This window comes from Balaenoptera acutorostrata, chromosome 4, assembly GCF_949987535.1.
Source record: "Balaenoptera acutorostrata chromosome 4, mBalAcu1.1, whole genome shotgun sequence".
Lineage (NCBI taxonomy): Eukaryota > Metazoa > Chordata > Mammalia > Artiodactyla > Balaenopteridae > Balaenoptera > Balaenoptera acutorostrata.
Window position 1 is genome coordinate 36,630,468 of NC_080067.1, and position 12,958 is coordinate 36,643,425.

General features: G+C 38.2%; 2 protein-coding genes across 2 annotated transcripts in view; one reads left to right on the forward strand and one right to left on the reverse strand.

Moving 5' to 3' along the window:
• Positions 1 to 12,958, forward strand: part of MED12L (mediator complex subunit 12L) — a 331,114-nt gene that overhangs the window by 236,783 nt on the left and 81,373 nt on the right. Inside the window, exon 16 of the mRNA XM_057545673.1 lies at positions 11,846 to 11,993. Within this exon, the coding sequence (XP_057401656.1) occupies positions 11,846 to 11,993 (148 nt within the window). The remainder of the gene's footprint in view (positions 1 to 11,845; positions 11,994 to 12,958) is intronic.
• P2RY12 (purinergic receptor P2Y12) lies at positions 1,472 to 2,491 on the reverse strand. The gene has a single exon (XM_007198542.2). The coding sequence runs from the start codon at positions 2,489 to 2,491 to the stop codon at positions 1,472 to 1,474; it is 1,020 nt and encodes a 339-aa protein (XP_007198604.2).

Below are 12,958 nucleotides of genomic sequence, written 5' to 3' on the forward strand. Positions count from 1 at the left end.
ACCATCTAGAGAGTTAAATGAGTTCAACTTTGTACTGAAATTTAACTCAGCAGAATAAAATAGATTATTATTGGAGTTCAGTGAACTTCCTTTTACTACAACTCACCATTTTTATTTCTTCTCACATTATATTTAGATATTGGTTTCTATGCCTTGTGTTTGGGAATCACCTCTGAGGATCCTAAATAATTGAGATAAATCGTGTCCACTTCCAAGTGTGTTATGTATTTTTTAATAATAAAAAATAATATGGCTTGTGGGGAATCAGACTACATTATAAGTTTGACCTATTTTTTCATTTACATATGAACTAATTGATGTGAGATGTCACCTTCAGAAGAGATTTTGCCCGATAGTGTGTAATAAAAGGGATTGTGTTGGCAGCTATCTTTTCTTAAAGGGGTTTGTTTGATGTAGGCGTATATGAAAGATGAGTCATAGTATCTAGTATCTTTGAAGAAAGAAATTCCCACAAAGTATGTTTTAGACTTTAATGTAAATTTTTTATTATCTACACAAACAGGTAATTCCAGACATTTTCATCACTTTCCTGCTAATAGTTATACTGTTCAACTGCATAATCATATTTAACTTGTTTTTCTCATAAGGGAAATGTTCATTAACCCAAATCGCAGGCAGTTCTAGAAGCTAGTTAATAATGATAAGTATCGATGATGGTACTGTATTTACTAAAGTTGTCAAAATAGTAGCAAACTGGTTTCTCTGGTGTTAAGGATATAGTCATAAGTTTTTGGTATTAGAATGTCATAAAGCAACTATTTTAATAACTTTGCTATTTTTGCTCTTTTTCTTGAGAAGGTAGTTTTAAAACCTCTATCTTCTTAATGAAAAAAAAATTTAGTCTCATCAATTACCATTTCAATTAGTTTAAATCCCGTAAGTTTTTGCTTATAATTAAAATTTAGTAGTTACTGTTCTTTGCATGTCCCAGTTACTTATGAGTATCACAATAGGTCAGCATTTGGTTAAGGGACTGGGGTATATATACATATGTAAGTACGTATAAGTATATATACATATATCAGTATGTAAGTATAATATTTGGTCAGAAGATTTTATCAGATTTATCATTCTTAGTTGATTATAATAAGTTGATAATAGCATTGTGATCAGTAATATATTTTTAAAATTACCGTAAATGTTATTATATGGTTACCCATTTTGCCAAAACTCCACACGTCTGACTTCTGTGTAGTTTTGCACGTGGCGTGGTGACTGGATGCAGTTTGTTTTGCTACACAGCTACCGGTTCGGTTACTTTTCTGCATTTTAAGATTGCTTTCAGTGCCGGGCAAGTAAACGAAAATTGCTTTTGTCACCTTCTATTAACTTGTTTCAAGAGTTATCATTACTAACTCAGCTACTTCTTAGTCAGTATTAATATTTTCACATAGTGCTTGCCTGTCTGGAGTTCCAGACACTAGTAGACTGAAATATTACCTCAGTTTGTTTACACTGGGGTCTCTTCACTTGGGTCACCACCATCCTGCCCTTTTCTCCTGTTTTTATGGGATGGAGATGACGCAGAATTGGAGCATCTCAGCATACTCATCAAGGAATTTTTGAAGGATTTGCAAAGGAAGAAGTAGATGAATGGATCCAGGCACGCGTTTAAGGAAGTTAACCAGAGAGTGCTCTCTTTGACGTAGAACAGAGTGTTCTCAGCAGAGCAGTCAAAGACATCCCGCGTTTGACTCAGGGTGTAGGGAATTCGGGCAAAGTGGAAAGGAACGAAGCAAATAAAAAATACAGCAATGATAATGAAAACTTTGATGTTTACCTTTTTCTTGGGGACTTTGCCGACGCCCCTTGTTCTCACGTATGACTTGTACAGTTCTTTTGTAATGAGCGTGTAGCATACAATGACAATTAGAAAATTAATCCAGAAAATGACTTGACAGATGTAATTGACTATTTCGTGCCAGACCAGACCAAACTCTGATTTCAGGAATGAGCATTTCTTCACATTCTTGTCACTTGGCCTCCTGTTGGTCAGAATCATGTTAGGCAAGGAGAGTAAGAACATGAACGCCCAGATGATGACAGAGAGAATCTTAGCCCCCAAGAGATTGCTGGGGTTGGATGTTTTAAATGGCCTGGTGGTCTTCTGGTAGCGATCGATCGTTATCAGTCCTAGAAATGAGATACTGATATACATCGTGAAGTAAAATACAACGGAGGTCACTTGGCACACAAAGGCTCTCAGCGGTCCTGTTCCCAGTTTGGCATCGCTGAGGACTTTGAATGGAAAAGTCAGAATCATGAGAAGATCAGAAATGACTGTGTTCTTAAGGAAAATAATAAAGTTGGATTTACTGTGGATTTGAAAGAAAATCCTCATTGCCAGGCTGTTTGTGATGAGTCCAACGAAAAACAGCACGGTATAGAGGAGCGGGAAGAGGACCTGGGTGATTTTGTAATCTCTGGTGCACAGGCTGCCATTCCCAGCCGCAGAGGTGAGGTTGTCCATGGCTTGTGTTTCTTCTTTGCTACCTAGAGGGGGACAGAGAGGATGATTATTTTCAGTCCCAGATATTTGATTTCACTCTCATCTCTGGGGGTAACATTTTTGGACAAAAATTGAGGTGTCTGAGCCTCACTGGGACAGTAAGAACACAGAAAATTTAATCTCAAAATATTTCACGGTGACAAATATTTTATCTGTAGCAAAATAAAATAGCCTGCAGAACATCGTGTGAAGGTATGGCTACTTTGTATTTCTTATTTTTTGAATGTTTGCCTCTTATAGGACATTTTTGATCTTAGGCAAAAGGGCACATACATAAAATCTGGAAGAGAAATATTCGGGCTGTGCTTTATTCTTCTGCAGCTTCATTTCCACGCCTTCTAACTTTTTTGTTTCTATTCACAGTCACTTTTCCTACACCATCCTTGTTCCTGGGCTTCATTTCCTCTAGTACCTTCAAAGGGTTCTAAGGAGAAATAACTGATAATTGCTGAGTAGAATTTTAAAAGTAAAAAGTGAAAAGAAATTTGTATAACATCACTTGTGGAAAAATTATTGTTAAATAAATAAAAAGCAGAAAACATTTTTTTTCTTTTATAATTGGAAGGTATTTCTGCTTCTGTATTGCTCAGTCATCCATTCGAAAATCAGCCTCATAGAGACTATTCCTTAGCTCCGAATATTTTAACCCATGTGTATCTCTTTTCCAACTTTGCTCAGTAAATTTTAAGGTTTTACATACGTTTTCTTGAATATCATTCAGTGCAAATTTTTAAATGCTAAAAAAATAAGGAAATGGCTTCTGTATGTAGTCATCAGATGGCATTCCTCAAAACAGCCTGGGCATACTTTCTAGATTTATAGAGTGTATATAATGGTAATTAAAATAAAATACCAAAATCATGTCCTTGTCTGGTTCTGTAGGTTGTTATACCACAACAGGCAGCTATAAAGGAAATTAACACTTGACTTGAATACATTATTTGGCATCTAAGTTTTGAAATTTAAAATGAAATTTGTAAAATTTTAATTCATCAAAAACAAATGGAATTGATTCTATATAAAATATTATTAGTAAGTATAAGACACGATAATGTTAAAGTACAAATATCTAAATTAAAAAAAATGCTTCAATTTAAAAGATTTAAATATAACAAAGGCAGCACTAAGTTCCCCCAAATGTCAGTGGAATTCTTTTTTCCATCCTTTAATCACTGAAAGTAGAACGAGTTAAGATTCATGTCACAATATGGCTTCAATTTTCAATACCTCCTCACCTGTTTAACTTAAAAAAAAACAAAACAAAAAAACCCTAAATAAACACTAGTATTTGACACAAGATCACTGATTTAACCTTCCTTGCTACTGCTATTTGCCTTTGTTTATTCCCTGATGGTTTTGGAAATTCTACTTTGGGAACGCTCATTTTGCATAGACTGTAACTTATTTAATAAGTATTCTTGGTATTGAGAATTTCGGCTCCCTCTATCTATATTAAATTTCATTTTACACTCAAGGTAAAATAAGTAAGACCATTTGAATTTTATTTCCATGTTCTGTATAAGTTTTTTTTTTTTTTTAGTGAAGAAGTTAATGGTTATCTCTAACATCATTAATGCGGCTTGTATTTTAATTTATATTCCATGTAAGTACCTGCATCAATATTGCTATTAAAGTTTTGCAACTTTAAGAAAACTTGAAACAATTTACACACACATCATAGTGCAAATACATATACTTGTCAGATACTTCTAGAGATAAAGTTACCTGGTTACTCTGTTGATTCTGAAGGATTTGAATGTATCCAGTATGTGGTAGTTAATAAAACCTGCAGAGTGGCATCTGGTTATTTTCCTTTTAATGTCTTAGTTTAGCTGTTTACACTCTTTATGATAGACAATCTTCTGAGCTTTCATCAGTAAGGTCTTGAGTGTTCTGGAGAGAAATAGAGGGAGAGAGGAAGAAATTCACAATCAGAAATTACCTTCAGACACCGTGGACTCAAAGCTATGCAGACACTGTGTTTCCGTCTGGCTGCTTTTAGGACTTCTGCTTTTATTTCCTTGGGAAATATGGGGCAGGGTGGGTGAGAAGTCATCTTTTAAAAAGCAATTTAAAATCTTGTGGCTTTTTACTGAAACCTGCCATAGAGTTGATGCTTTTTGAGTTCTTTGGGTTATTTCCCATACAAATGATAAATCCAAGTGGAGATCAAGCCTATCAATGTCTGCTTCCTGGAGAAGGTCACAAACTTGCTTTCTCAGATGTTTATTTACCTGGAAACATATGTGCTCAACATTGGGTGATATATTGCCTTTTAACAAGTAATCACATTTTAACTCGTAATGTGTGCTTGTTAGGAACGTTAGGTTTCTTGCTCTTTGTTTTTTTCCTGGTTAATAATGTCATTATTTTAAATCTGTGTTTGAGCAACTCTTTGTAGGTGACAGTTTCCTCCCATTATAAATTTTAAGACTCTAAAATTACATTAAGAAAGAGAAACAGTTGTATCCATTGCCAGGCTTATTATATAGTGTCTTTCATGCTTTTCTTGAGTAGAATTTAAATATAAACAAATTATTATTACTTTTCTTTTGATTTTGCTTTTGTGTTTTGGGGGAATATATCATTAAATGAAGGGACTGTGGTATCAATATTACCTTTTATGTAAATATTGTGGGCACTCACGCATGTGTACACACTCGTACAATATTTCAAACTGTAGTGTCCTTCTGTTACCAGCAGATCCACTTGGGTAGGTATCTTTGCTGTGAACATATGTTTGGGTTATTTCTTTCTTCTGAGTTTTGAGTGTGTCTGTCTCTGTGTAGGTTAGATAATCTTCAAGGACGGTTTTTAAAGTACAGAACAGCAGCTCAGCGTCACCTGGGGAATCAGGAGAAATGCACTTTCTTGGGCACCAACCTAGCCCCAGTGGATCAGAAACTCAGGAATGCACCCCTCACCTGTAGTTTCATGAGCCTTCCAAGTGGTGCTCATACACACTCAGGGTTGAAGACCACTGATTTAAACTACCTGAGAATTTTGTTGGCATTATGGATTTGAAATCAAGCTATGCATTTGGGTAATTTCAGTTGGAAGTGTCAGTCACGTGATGATCCCTATCTGTTAGTCATCTAGAGGTGTCAGTTTGATGCTATACTTTAAGAAAATTAACTTATTTGTTGGTTTAGAGAGACAGCATACTTTTTGAAAAACCTTTTATGCTACATACACTTCAGAATAGTAACAGCCAAATTTTGATTTCTTGTATTGTCGTGCATTGACTCATTGTATGATCTCAACTGTTCTGTGAAGTAGATAATCATCTTGTTTCTATTCTCTGGATGATGGAAACTAAGGAGCAGAGCAGCGAAGTTAGAGATCCTATTCAACCCATCCTGTCTGATTCCAGAGCCTGCATCTGTGACCACTGTGTACAAAAATCTTCCCCATCTCACTGTCTCCACAACCCCTCCCTACATGCCCCGCCCCTACATTGAGGCCCAACAGTAAGAGGTCAATGCCATGAATGGAATGGCTACACTTTTAAGAAGATAGGAGTCATGCTTGCCTTCACACCAGATTGTCAACTTTAAAGGACGTTTGTGAAGTGTTTATAAGACCTTTGGATGAAGCAAGGCTTTTGAAAAAAAAAAAAATCATGACTATTTTCAACAAATCAATATGCCACACTAAAGTAACACTAATTCGTGCTACTTTATGGAGAATTTATATTTCCAAATTCCTAAAGGGCTATGACTAGGGATTTGAGGGGTAAATGAAAGGCTCTGGTTCTTGATCTAAATTAACTTTCTCTTTCCTCTGGTTTTAACTCCCAACCACACCTATCTGTAAACCTTCTCTAATAGTACTTACTCAGTGGAGGACGACTGGAAAAGTGAAGTAATTCTATATACCCTAGAATCTTTACATGCAAGTGGTTTAATTGGTTTCTTTATTTAATCGAGTCTGCTTATCTGAAAATATGTATTTGCTTCAAATAGGATTACTGTGAACAGAGAGGGCCATGCCCTGAAATGGTAGGACCCCTGTGGTCCTTGTGAAACCGGGTTGGGACAGGAGGATGGAGAGGTAGTTAAGCCACTGGATGAGCTCTTAGGCTGTTTTAGTTCTAACATCTTACAGTTTTGAAATGCAGTCATTCTGACATTAGTGAAGGTTTTGATGGAGCACATGCATTTTAAGGCCGTTCTTATGTCATCTAGCTTGGCTTTACCTGTTAGAGTGTACAAATTCAGGTTAGATATAAGATAAATTCCAAAAGTAAGGAGTCTTGGGCATTGCAGTATTTAGCAAGAAAAGAATACTATCTCTGGTGATCCAGTTATCTGTCATCCTTGTCTTGAGTGTTTTGCTTGAAAGTAGAGGACTAGTATATATCGTCAAACCGCTTGACAGCCATTATGCTTCTAGGATGCTCTGAGTTTGTTGGGTAAAGGCCTCATTTTGGCCACACTGTGGACTATAAGCTATTATTGAACAAAGCTTTCCTTCACAAATCTAAGTAAAGGAGTCTCCGATTTTCTTGAATTAGAAAGAGTTACTCCAGGTCAGGTGGAGTTATACTGAGAGGAAGCTGCTGATTTCCTTGTTCCTTTCACACAGCCTCTCCACAGTGTACACACCCATCTCTCCCCACCAGCCCAAGCCTTATTACTGCTGTAACATTGATTTGAATTTATTTTATTCTAAACAGAATAACATGGTACATTGAAAGCTTCAGCTGAAAGAAATAATGATTGGAGGTGAAAGGAGAGTACACGGCTCTAATAATCTCACCACCATTATCATATCCTTGTGAACACACCCACACGTTTTGGCAACATTTCTAATCACGTATTTTAAAGAAATGAAGATGACTAATATCGGGCTTCAGTTAACTCCAAGTTTTCCCTTTTCAGGACTTTTGGCTCAAGAGACATCTTTTAATTTCTATAGTACAACAATCCTTCCAGAGTTTTTGGATGTGCATCCTCCTACTTTTTTGAAAGATCAATTAAGTGTGAGTGTGAGATATTATCTGAAGAAAGAAAGTGATTGATCTGGAGGATGAGATTTTCAGAACTCAGTTTACAGGGGAGGTGACCTGTTTAACCCAAGGACAGCAGGGGGCTAGCGTGAAAGGGGTTAGCTAGACTTCCACGGACTCTCCTATGGATTCTTTCTCCACCCCACAAATGTGTCCTTCAGGGTATCAACAAGAGAATAATTCTTTGGTACTTATCTTTTACAACTATGCAACTCGAGGGTGTTTTAATACCTAGTTTAAAGAGTAGAACTCATTGATACCTTTGGATATATTTGGTCCATTTTCTGAGATTGACCTTATTCTCACGTATAAGTTGCTATTTAAAGATTTGTGCACTTTCTACATGCGCAAAAAATTGATGTAAACCAATCCTGTAGGCTATTGAAAAAGAGTTGCTTTTAAAATGTGTTTGCCTTTCCTCTTTGAAGACTAGTAACGGCTCTCACGGTTTCCCTAAAAAATGTTAACTATCAGAAACACAGTCTTCATGCCCCGTATAGAGGTTGACCAGTGGTTCCCCCCCACCCCTCACCTCGCCCAGCTAACTGCAGGCTTCTCTTGCTTTTTAATTCCCTCCCCTTACTCTCACCTCATGACTTTGCTTTGCTTCTGGCCCAATTCCCTGAACATAACAGAGCCAATGAACTACTACAAGCGTCTTCAAGTTCCTCACTTCTTCACCTCCAGATTTCCCTGTATTTTCACCAATTTTCTTTTTTGTCTGTGGTTAAGTAGAAAGATGTCCTTGTCTTTTGAAGTTAATCCAGACAAGAGGTCACTGTTGCCCATCTCTTTCGTCAGTTATCTGCCCTCCAGTCCGGATTTCCTTTATGGAGACTCATTTGAAACATAGCTTTGAAACCAGTTTGTCATTGGTTATCCTAATACAATGATCACTTTTCTCTCAAGCTGTTGTTCTTTATACCCAACTACTAGAAGTGTGGTTTACTTCCCTCACCTTCACCATTTCACCATCTGCTCTTACTTCAACCTCCTGTTTCCTGCCTTCTGCCCCTACCACTCTAGAGAAACTTCTCTTTTGAGGTTCACACCTGTGGTTTTTTTTTAAAGAAGCAAGTCAGAGAAGCCAGCATCCACTGTGATTTCTTAACTGTATTCAACACTGTTGATGACCCCTGTTGTTAACTGTTCCTTCCCTCGCTTTTGTGACCTTGACTTGTCTGATTATTTATTAACTATGGAGAGTGTGTGTCCATCATTTGATGGCTTATTTATCCCCTTCACTATCGCAGCTGTTTTCCCTCCCCACCCCTGCCCAAAGAGAACATGGGGGTTTTGAATCCCTTCCAGTTACATAGCGCTCTTATCCCTAAGCTGTCACTTCTGCATTAGACCTGCCGTCAGACCACCTACTAGACATTTGTAATACATTTCCACCTACCCCTTGAATTCCTCTCACCTAACGGTGAATTCATGAGCTCCCTGCCCTTATAACCTACTCCTTCCCCCCACCCCCACCGCCCGGACCCCAACAAATTTTATCTAGTGAGTCTGTCTTGAAATCCAGTGAGATGCACATTCACTCAGATGCTTGATCCTTTCCTAACTTCCTCAGATACCTCTTCATTTTGCTTCTTATTTTTTATTCCCACCACTAAGACCTAGTTTACACCCTACAGACTTTTTTGGTCTAAACTTCTCTCTGCCTCTCATTTTTCCTCTTCAGTTTTTTTAAGCACTTAGTTATCAGGTTAAGTTTCCTACTAAACTAGTTTTTTTTTTTTTTTTTTCTTATCTTCATCCCTGGCCTATTCTTTTAGTCACATGTTTCTTCATTAATCCACTTATTTATTCATTATTTCATGCATCCAACAAATATTAAGCACCTAGTCAGTGCCATTAAGGAAAATATAAATGTGAATGGTCTAGTGAGGAAGACAGACATTAAACAGATACCTAGAAAATAGGTGAATTACACAGCGATAAATGCTCCAAAGTCTCTCCTCTCCACCCCTCCCTCTGCAGTGAGGGCTTTCTCTAAACTGAGTTGACAGAGGGAGGGACCTGATGCTGTCATCATGCATAGCATTTCCACAATCACAGTTGAGGCTGTTGAGAGTATTTCAGGTGGCGGGAGGAGACCAGCAAAGGAAGGAAGTGCCCGGCACCTTTGGGAAATGTTGAGCAATGCAGCACAGCGCGGCTGTGGGGTGCCTGCAGGGGAGGCGTGGAGGTGCAGTAATATCAATGGACAGTAGGGGGTGCTGTGTCTGATATGCCACTAAGCATTTTACAGACAGATCGCCACTCTCACCAAAACCTTATAAGGTATGTAGTGTTAACCATTTTTCAGAGGAAGAATCTGAGGCTCAAAAAGGCTCATTATCTTGGACCATGGCGTTGGCAAGTGACACACCCTGGATGCAGTCACAGCTCTCTCTTACCCTGAGCTTGGGCTGTTATTGGGCCAATTTGGAGCCATAGTACCCCGTGTTCATAGAACACACGGATCTTTCCTGGATACCTTCCCTCCCCATCCCTGTTTGGGGTTCGAGCTCTGCAGATGCTATCTCTATGATACTGAATCTGTACTCCTTAAATCAGGGAACATTCATCCTTGCATTTTCTCAGGGTTCTCAGTACCTTGTCTTGCTGGAGGTAGGTACTCTATAAACAGCTGTTGCTAACATCTTTCCATCACCCCTCACACACAGGTTTACATTAGAACCATTTGACAGGTGCCTTAACTGAAAACAATCACCAGGGCACATGACTGGCATCTGAGTTTTGTGCAGTTTCCTCACCGCCCCTCTGTCCCCCTTACAGGGCTTGCTTATATGTACACACCCCACCAGGAAGTATATCAGTAATGCTGTGTAACGACAACAAAAGTTGGAGATTGACAAAGTAGCTCAGGTCACTGAGATATAGCAATCACTACCTATGTCGACTTTATCCTGTGGTTAGGTCTGCCTTTTGAAACTTTGGAGGAGATTTTGAAACTCAAGGTATTAAATAACAGCTTCTAGAAAAGACTTACTCGGTTTGAACAGCCTGAAATATTAATTATTTGGGGACATGGTAGCAAGATAGATTGGCAGAGTATGCAACTGTATATTTCTGATAGAATGTTATAAAAAAGGAACCAGTGCAAGAAGTGGTGCCTTGAATGCAGGCAGGTGAGAGAAAGACAGAGTGACAAAAAGAGACTGAGAGAACAGTGACAGAAACTGAGAAGAAACAGGCTCTTACTTCAAGGCTAAAGAAGCAAAATGCTACTTTGTGCAGAGTACACACGTGGAGTACTCCAAATTGAACATTGGCGTTCTCCAGGTCACAAGGACTTTGCTCTTTTTGGCAGCCATTACTAATTTATGTGCACACAGTGCAGTTTGTTTTCCCTGGGACAAAACTTTCCTCATGTGAACTCCTTAGGGATAGATACTGTTAGGGAGAGTAAGTACCTCGCGTGGGCAAACATGTACAAATGGTAAGAAAAGGAGATGAACTGAAAGATGGAGCTAGGAATTTCACTAAGAAAATGGAAGAGTATAGGATCCAAGAGAGAAATTTAGATAGAAAAATTCAAAACCAGGCATAAGAGAGGACACATCCTGGACTATTTAACTGGCTAAAGAATGTGTTTAGCGGTGTGTATGTTTTTGTGATGCTGTGACTAAGTAATTTCCTCTCCCATGTGGGAAAAATAGTGCTTGAATTCACTGTGTTTTGGGGCAGGTGTGGGGAGGTGGTCCAGAAGAGGAAGGTGGTGTCAGAACGTGTTTGCATTTCCAGCTATTTTCCTCACACCTAATGAGACCCATGCTGTCTGTCGTTTTCCATTTGGAAAGAAATATACATGTGTCTTAACACAGTCATATTGGAAGTAAATGGAACTTTTTTTTTTTTAATAAAAGTACTTGAGGATCCTCTTTTTTTCTGAATATAAAATGTTTAACGATGTTTAATGTATGCAGAAAACTGAGCTTGCTAAGAGATAACATTTTCCATAAGGAAAAAGTTTAACTAGATAGTATGTAATAGGATGTGAAATTAATACCATGTTAAATTTTAAACAATCAAGAGTCAAAACTTACTCTGTAAGGTACGCCCACATCAACTGCTTCTATTAAGACTTCAGGTCAGTTGACACTTTTTTTTACTTTAGCAAGTTCCAAACTGGAAAAACAAGGGTGTTGCCAGTGGAGGTTGAGGTGAATTGAAAGGTTGGCGGGATGCCACCACCGCACGAGCCAGCATGGAGATGCTGTGGTCAGCGTGTATCATGTCCATGAACCCCACCCTTTAAACAGGGGTTTCAGAATGCATTTTCTGTTTTTCAGGATGAATCTTCAAGTCATGAGTATAACCAGCGCACAATCCTTCTTTACGGAGTGGGCAAAGAGCGTGAAGAAGCCAGGCATCAGTTGAAGAAAATTACCAAAGATATTTTGAAAATCCTAAATAAGAAGAGCACCACAGAGAGCGGGGGTAAGGAGCCCTAATGCATTTGCCCCCATTGTGCTGTCGTTTGTCTTCCCCTCAGCACAGTCTTTATCAGAGTCATACATGGCACGGTCAGCAGAGTGTTTCCTCCCCCGAATGACTGTCACATTGTAATATGAATAAGCACATTGAAATTGTAAGGCCTTGGTTCCATTTATAGTAATGCTTGCATGAAAATAGCACCTTCTATAGATAGATATAGGTGATTTTATTTTCTCCTCTTTTTCTCATATTTCCCAAATTTTCCACAGTAGTCATCCATAAAGTATTGAAGAATGAGTTGGAAAACCCTTAGGCTGGAAGAGGTCCATTCCCCCAGTCCCATACTTTTTCAAGCTTATAGTTGGCTCTGGGTACTCATATGTACATGATAATTAAAAATCATGACATTGTAGTGGCTGATCTTTTCTTTCGTTATCCAGAAGAATAATTGCAGTAGGTAGTGGAGGCTACCCACGTCTCCAAATGATTTCAAGTAAAAAGAAAACTGGGTCTTTACTCCATAATGCCTTTACTTGGAATGCTCTGTCACCAAGCTTTTTACATAGTTCTTCCAATGAAGTTATGCCTTTGTATTATGTCACCATATAATATAATTGGAACTTTGTAATTATCCACTTCACGTTTGCCTAATTACTCTTTTCAAAGTTTGTTTATTTTATTAGACAGTCATACGATTTAAAGTATGCTATCATTATGTATACTCCACTACCACCACTGGTATTTATCTCTCTGTTACTTAAAGAATATAATGGGGAAAAAATGTTTGGATTTTCCCTGTGCAAACAGCACGCTTCCTACACATGGCATAAACCACCTCTAGGAACCCTGAGGTTTTACGAACCTCTCCACAGGGGATCCAGTCTTTAGGACTTTAACTGGATGAATTACTAGAGCTTGCCCACACTAGATCTTTCCCACAGGAAAGGACAGATATAACTATTGCAAAT